Source organism: Cyprinodon tularosa, unplaced genomic scaffold (assembly GCF_016077235.1).
Source record: "Cyprinodon tularosa strain WSP-4 unplaced genomic scaffold, ASM1607723v1 ctg19, whole genome shotgun sequence".
NCBI classification, from domain to species: Eukaryota; Metazoa; Chordata; class Actinopteri; order Cyprinodontiformes; family Cyprinodontidae; genus Cyprinodon; species Cyprinodon tularosa.
Genome location: NW_024038678.1, coordinates 1,948,954 through 1,956,684, shown reverse-complemented (window position 1 = coordinate 1,956,684; position 7,731 = coordinate 1,948,954). Strand labels below are relative to the sequence as shown.

The following is a 7,731-nucleotide window of genomic DNA, read 5'->3' as shown; positions in this document are numbered from 1 at the left end:
TCGAATATATAAATGATTAATTAGAAACAAAAATCCCATTACCCAAAAATAAGGAGTAAAAAAAAAAAAAAAAACGTTTCTGGACATATATAAAATTCAGAAATGAAAATCTAAGAAAATAATTAAAGTTATTAGGATGTTTTTATTTTATTTCTACAGCATGAAACTATTCATTTCAAGCCATCAGGCAATGACTTCCAATGCTTTAGGGTGTAATTAACAAATGCACCCAAAAGCTAAATGTTGTCAATTGACCCTTGGTCAGTAGGAGCAGCATGTTCCTGCAAATCAATACTAAGAGTAATGAAAGTATAAGTGAACTCAGGGTAGATAAGCTCCAACTGGACCAATATCATTTCTTTAAGCACTCAAATCATCTTTATTAAACATCCCAACAAAAACATGATCATTATCAAGTTACAGAAAAGTCTCACAATCAACTAAATATGACTTTTTAGTTGAATGCAACAAGGGTCAGTAATAAATCATAAAGTAAGACAAGTTGAGATTCATTCTTCAAAATATCCTTAGTAGAGCATATTATTATTTCAGATAGAATGCTAAAACCATTAATATGTGAATTTTATTAAATGTTATGGTTACAAATGAATGCCTGTAAATAAATATAAGCTTTTATATTCTATATTATTTATTATTCTGCTTTTTTACATTCAGAAATATTTCCAGGTTAATTCATAATTGGTCATAACACCAGATATCTATTCACCTATAAAGGCCGATGTCTTTTGTTCAATGGAAATTATACAAGCTCATTTTTGGCCTTTTAAAGAAAAAATAACAGAATTTCATCACTATGAGTTTTAAAACTGTGATTTTGACTTTCAGTCAAAATTCAAATTAACCTTTGACTTTTAAAGTGAGAATTATTAGATTTAAAGTCATGATTTCCACATTCAGTCTGAATTTTGAGGTATAAAGTTATAACTTTTATATTTAATGTTAGAAATATCAGATTTAATCAAATATAATAGCATCAAATTCCTAACTATGACATTCAAAGTAATTTATATTACTGTGAATATAGTCACAATCATCAGATATTAAACTTGTCCTGATTTTGCTACTAATATATAAAAAAATTAGCTAAAAAACAAATTCAACCCACAGCTGGAGGTTTCTGTGACTATCCAGAATGTCTTCAGTGCCTTAACCAGACCCTTGGGCATTCCTGGCTTATTCAAACCTTAAAGCCTCCAGCAGATGGCTTGTCCTTTCTCCTCTCGACCCACGATGGAATGAAAAGATTAGCTAATTAAACCAAGTCCCACATGCCTGTGAAAGCACTGTGAGAGTCCTCAGGGACAGGAGCTGCCTGCAAATCAATCCCCCTTCGCTTTGAATGGCTCTGATATAGAGACAGATCAGTCCAAACCATGAAACCTTTTATTTCCACAGCACACACACACAGATAAACTACAAACCAAAAGTCGTGACAGAAACAGGTAAACCAACATGTATTTTTGTAATGCTGAGGGGAGTCTTACTAGTAGAAAACAGTGCTTTTGAAAATGTTTGTTAGTACTTGCAATGTAAAGAAACTGACATAAATATGATAATTTAAAACTGAAACAGAAAAAAAGAAGATGGTGGAAGAGGCATAAAAAAACATTAAAAAAAATATTCGGCATCAGAACATTGTTTTTTTCACTCAGCCAATAGTAATACAGGATTTTTAGTAAAAAAAAAACAAAAAACAAAACAAACAAAAAACTTTTAAATCCCTCACCAGAAACAAAACCATTGAGTTCATAGAAGTTTTTTTTTTTTTATAATTGCAAAACTTTAGTCTCTACACATAAAGTCCAAATTGAAATGAACAAAGGATTATCAAATGCTGGATTAGCCTGGTGTTTTTGTAATTATCGCTGAGTAGGCAGTGTTTTTAGGGCCACAGTGGTGAGAGGCTGCACTGGCTGATGGCAGCAGTTTAGGGCTGCTCAAACGTCTGTGTGCGCCTCAGGTTTTCTCTGACACGGACAAACTCCGGGATTTTCTTTTGGTTTTCCCGCTGCCTTATCTCCTCCTGCTCGTACTGTGGAAAAAAAAAAGAACAATAATTGAATTGGAAACACAGAAAAAAGGAAAAGGAACATTTACCAATTTGAATGAAAAATAGCAAAATTGTAAAGCGTTTTCTTTGGATTAGATTGACCAACACAAGGCAGAGGATCGTTGTGGAGCGAAAGGAAAATAATTCAGTTTGTCAAATATATCTATGTAATTATATCCTGCAAGGACAGCTATAACTATTTCTAGGTATGATTGTTAGCCCTGGACATTGGAGATGTCACTTTTTTGGTTCATTCTTCTTTGTTAAAACATTTCAAAATGTGCCAAACTACATGGAGATTCTCCCATAAAAATACATTTATAATCCTTTCCAGGGGTACTTCAATGTATTTACATCTGGACTTTGACTAGACCTTTCTAACACATAAATATTCTTTCTTCTAAATAGTTCCAGTTGCAGTCCTGCTTTAAACTGAAGCTCCACCCTTCATCAGGTCCTCCAACCATGATGCTGTCGCCACCGTGGTTCAATATGTGGGTGGTGTGTTTAGGGTGATGTCTAGTGTTTGCCTTTCAATTTAGACAGGATTATTGATTACTAATTCCATTTATGAGTCAAACAATGCAGCCACATTCTTAAAATGAAAAAGCATTTCTGAAAATGCTTTTTTATTTGAAATATGATTCGCTTCCATATCATCTTGGTATTTTTGCAGTTGTTCATTTTCCACTTTTGGTTAACGTATTGAACAGTGGCTGTTTTATTTATTCATAAGCGATCAGTTGGCAGCACTGGATATTATTTAGGGGTATCAGACGTTATCATGCTGAGTTAAAATGCTTGATTGGGAAAATCTTTGAAAAATCCCTAGGCCTCTTTTCCCACCTCAATATTAATTCTTCTTTTTGTATAATCTGTTATATGGTGAAAAAACAGATGGCTATATATAACATGCATCTATTCAGTCAGGCACTGTGAAGATAAATGGTCTAGTGAATCATCTTTCAGCTGTTTATGTGTTCCTGACCTCCTGCAGCTTCTGCTGCCTCTTGCGGAGCTCCGTCTCCAGATCAGAGGGCCGTCGTTGTGCCATTTCCTCCTCCTTGTGAAGCTCTAGTCTGCGCTGCTCCAGAACCCGCTTCAGCTCTGGTTTCTCCTCCAGCAGCAGGCCTCTGAGCAGTCACAAACACATGGGCGTAGGTTTGCATAGGGACCATAGGGACATGTCCCTACCAAAATTTTGAACCGTCCTAATTGTCCCAACCAATAATTGGATGTGAGCAACATGTTTATAATTTACAGCAGTAGTTGTTGCAGCAGTGGCTTCTTTTCCTCTCGCAGCTCCTCTGCCTGGTCTCTCCTGTCCTTTTCATGTAGCAGCGCATGGAACTGTGCTGCGCTGTTTAACTCCACTCTCATTGGTTGTTCTGCCTTAAGTTCCGCCTTCTCTCTCTCTGATTGGCTGTTTTCTAGTCCGCGTGTGCTTGGAGCACAATATTGAAAATATATTCACACTAGAATGCAGCGGTTACAACAATTAATATTAGGCTACAAAACTAGTCCCAATTAAAAAAAAAATGAATATCATGTACACTAAAAAACAAAAACCTTTTTTTTCTTTTATAAAACGAAATATTCTGAGTCAGCCAGGAGTTCTGAAGACTGCTAGAAAAATGAGCAAATAAAGGCTGTAAGCCATCAACATTTCTGATTCTTAGTCACAGCCAATTAAAAAAGAAAATGTGAGGGTTTCCTTTTTACTGATATTAAGTTGATATTACAGTTTTCATTTTTTTGTTTTTATTTTTACAATTTTGATATAATAACTGATCTAAGTGGGTTGCTCTGTGGGGAAAGGCACATTTTACATTTATATTACTGTATGTTTTAAAGTCTCTATACTCCAGTTAATGATGAATCACGTACTAAATTAGTTGACGATTATTGAAATAATCAATTAATATGATTCATTTTTTTCAGCCCCAGATGAAATACATGAAATGAGCGACACAGAGTAACTACAGCCCAGATGTTCAACTTTTATAGTGAAGTTAATATTTTAATGAATGTATTATTTTGCTTGATACAGAGAGAGCATAGTAGGTACAAATATTAGAGTGGGGTTTAACTCTGCACAATTCTATATCTTCAAAAGAAAATACTGTATTTACCTTCTCTCTTAGTCGTTCAAATGAAACCGTTTTCAAAGTGGAAAACAGTCCTAATTCCACATTCATCAGAGCCGGTGATACTTCAAACATTGATAAACAGCATCTAATGAGTGTAGAGCTTATAACATTTTTATTAATGGAGCAAAATGTTGCTTTTCTCTTTTAACAATGAATTCCTCTTATCAGTACGGATGCTCACATCGAGCATAAAAAAGGGCATGCATATTGCATAGCACCAATGACACCAGACTGATAGTGTCCCTACCAAAGTTCAAATCAAACCTACGCCCTTGCACAAACATACATAGGTCTCATTCAAAAACTAAACCTTAGAAGACAGTCAACCACACTGACACAACAATGCAGCGAGTCTTTAATCATGGGGTGGCCTGCAGTATTCCTAAACTGGAGGGATGGTATGAGTTCTGGTATGAGTGCCTAAATAAGAAACATGAATTTACTGGTTAACAAATGCAGCAGTGGTACATTAGTTAAAGAGAACTGCTCTGCTGACAGTCCTACATAAATTTTGCATTTATTTCACCAGAAAAGGATAATCAGAGACGATTTATAGTACCACCCTTGGCTACTACTGCATGTGGTTATACCTGACGTACCGCTTGTGGCTGAGAAGAAGCTCCCTGTGGAGGTGCTGGTAGCTTGGTGTCTCCGAGGAGGAGCCGTTGATTTTTCTGAGCTGAATGATTTCGGAAACGCTGCCGTCTGTTGCTGAATTATGAGCCAGAGGCAAAGGTCCGACAGGCATCTCTGAGGAAAGGTTCAGAGAATGTATAAAAATATACTTACGGTGTGTTTCTAAGAATTGAATTGAGGGCTTGGAAATCTACAAAGTTTTCAAGTCAATTTTTAACCAGTTCTAGAAAAAAATATTGCTTGTTAAAAAAAAAAATAAAAAATCTGTTTTTGGCCAATCTAAAGTTTATAGAGTATCATTGATTGAAAAGTAAGTTTAATCAGTCCAATCCTTACCCCCCATAATAAATCAATCCCCCCCTAACAAAGCCAAAGGGAGCACTCTTATATCAATTATATGTTTTATACATTTCTTTTAAAAAGTATGGATCAGGATAGATTTTTTGTTATTAATTTAGTCAATTGTGTATTCATGCAAATGCATTTTTCTCTCCTTCTCCTCTTCTTTGAGTTTTTCCTGCTTGGCCCTTTGACCATATTCTGTTGCCCCACTGTTCATGCATGTGCTCTGTGATACCTCTTTTGTGATTTCCATATCCTGGTTTCTGTGGAATTCAAATAAGAGAAAAAGAAGGAAACAAAACTGGTTAGTAATATTTCAAAAATGATTTTGCATTCTGACAATGAATAAAGTGCGTCCCTGATGAACCAGAATGTTTTTTTTTTATCATCTATTTTGAGCATCTTCTTGGATAAAAGGTGTAATTAGATAAAGGCTAAAAAAGACAGTTCCTGGCGTGCTGCTTAAGCAGGTCAGCCTTGTTTACAGAGGTTACATCACAGCCTTCATCAGAGACGGATGTCGCATTGAGCTGACTGCCTTCACCCACAGCAGGAATATAGTTGATATAGCTCTCATGTTTTGCAGTCCAAACAAAACAGCATGCAAAATAAAAGCCTCTGCTGCACAATCAGGCAGTGACCCCCAAGCACACGCACTGAAATCAGATAACCTGAAGGAAAAGGATCACACCGAGGAGGCAGCAGATGGTACTTACTGTCTGAGCAGCCAGTTTCAAAGTCAGAGCAGCCGATTGGTTTCTCTGTCGAAAAAGTTTCTGTGGAAAACTGCCACGTTGCTGAGCATAATAATCCTCCAGCTTTTTGTCTCCAGGGATTGTGCCTTTCACTTTTTTGTCAGGGACACACACAGTAACCCTCCCTATCTTGTTTCTCCCCAGGGAACGCTGCAGGAAAGCTGAGCTGAGAGATAACGTGTCAGGTGTCTGATCTGATAGAAGTCACTGTTCCAGTCCAAACCTGCAGGACTGACATGGAGTGGTAAAGAAAATCTACTCCATCTGATTTACATCTTGTGAAGACAGGAAACATTGTACTGGTGCAAGCTGACAATCTAGTTTAGTAAAAACCTGATACAGTAGCAGACTATATAGGTTATGGATCATGAGACAGGCGTGTGGCAGGGAGGTGTTTCTTTTGAAGGCAAAATTTAATGCATTTGCTTCTTTGGATGTATGGAAAACAGAAATTTTAGAACATGCTTACAGGTGTGTATTTACAATACCATCCAGACAACCTCATTATACAATCATTATAAATATATTATGAATAAATAACTGTACAGTAGCACTATTTTTTAAGCTTGATTACTGGTATAATATTGCAGTACAACAAATAAAATCAAGAGAGTATTTAGATTACTATGAGGGCCAAACACACTTAATCTAGTTAGATATTGATTTAAAAAAAGAGCACTGTACTAAGCAAAGGAATATCAGAACGTCAGCACAACATCAGGAAGAACACATCTAGAGCAAACACTGACCCTGATTCCTGCTATGATCTTAGAACATAACCAGCAACAACTTACTTTTTTAACACCTGATCCATCCATGGCAGGATGATGGAGCTCCACTGCTTTTCTATCCCTGTCACTGTTTCAGGTTCAATCCATGGTTAAAGGGAAAACCACGTCCTCACTCAGTCAGGAACTCTGATCTGTTTCTTTCCTCCATTCAAGGTCAACATGTTGTTGGTGAGAGACCCAAAGGTTTGGTGTGCTGCAGGAAGCAAGTGCTAGTAGACGTTGAAATCTTATTACGCCATTCAAGATTACCTCACAACCCCCAACAGGGCTCAGGATGCTAGATAGGTTAATTACCACAGACGCAAATACAGCTTAAAACTAATGTGGGGTTAGGCTATTAGTTGACTCATCTCCCATAGAACAGCCTCAGCTCTCTGCCAAATGTGGGTTTGGGACTTGGTAAATTATCCTCCCCATTAATTCCTCACACCAAGTTAAAGATGAACATATCCTCTCAAATGTGGCTATGCTTTTGCAAATCCAAGACTCATTGGTGTCTTCTGTATTAAAGCTGTATCATGTTTTTTTTTTGTTTTGTTCATTTTTAACTGAACTGTAAGTACTGATAAGACAAAGATAATTCAGTAGATATAATTAATCTTGGCATTTAGTCAGAACTATTTTCCTATTACATAAAACTAAATCAATGAATCCATCATCTTAACATGTATGACATTTAGCTAAATGCTTGTATTATATTTAGTATTTACTGGTACACTGATGCTTTTTTTGAGAATTTTTGTTTGCACAAATTTTCTCATCTTCTTTCTTTACCCTACATTTTTTCATATCGCATATGCTTCTTTTTCATTCATATATTACCGATTTTTTTTTTTTTTAAGTTTCCCATGTTTTTGTTTACGGAAGAGGGCCACTGAAAAAAGTAAAAAAAAAATAACCTGTTATTTCATTTTAGTTTAGTTTAATTTGGGGGAGGGGGGGGAGGAGTCAGAATTATTCTCAAAGAAATTTAAAATTCTCAACGA

General features: G+C 36.1%; 1 protein-coding gene across 4 annotated transcripts; it reads right to left on the bottom strand.

Moving 5' to 3' along the window:
• Positions 1-1,386: 1,386 nt before the first annotated feature.
• On the bottom strand, positions 1,387-7,014 carry zgc:195245 (uncharacterized protein LOC565483 homolog). 4 transcript variants are annotated; one of them, XM_038282987.1, is made up of 6 exons: positions 6,749-7,011; positions 5,916-6,185; positions 5,435-5,462; positions 4,812-4,971; positions 3,060-3,204; positions 1,387-2,053 (listed from the first exon to the last, which is right to left on the bottom strand). In XM_038282987.1, exons 4-6 carry the CDS (start codon positions 4,967-4,969, stop codon positions 1,949-1,951), a joined length of 408 nt encoding a protein of 135 aa, XP_038138915.1. In that variant the 5' UTR covers positions 4,970-4,971; positions 5,435-5,462; positions 5,916-6,185; positions 6,749-7,011; the 3' UTR covers positions 1,387-1,948. The 4 variants fall into 4 exon arrangements, with proteins under 4 accessions (XP_038138915.1, XP_038138916.1, XP_038138913.1 ...); XM_038282988.1 differs by lacking the exon at positions 5,916-6,185 and having other exon boundaries at positions 6,745-7,014; XM_038282985.1 differs by lacking the exon at positions 5,916-6,185 and having other exon boundaries at positions 6,749-7,009.
• Positions 7,015-7,731: the final 717 nt, after the last annotated feature.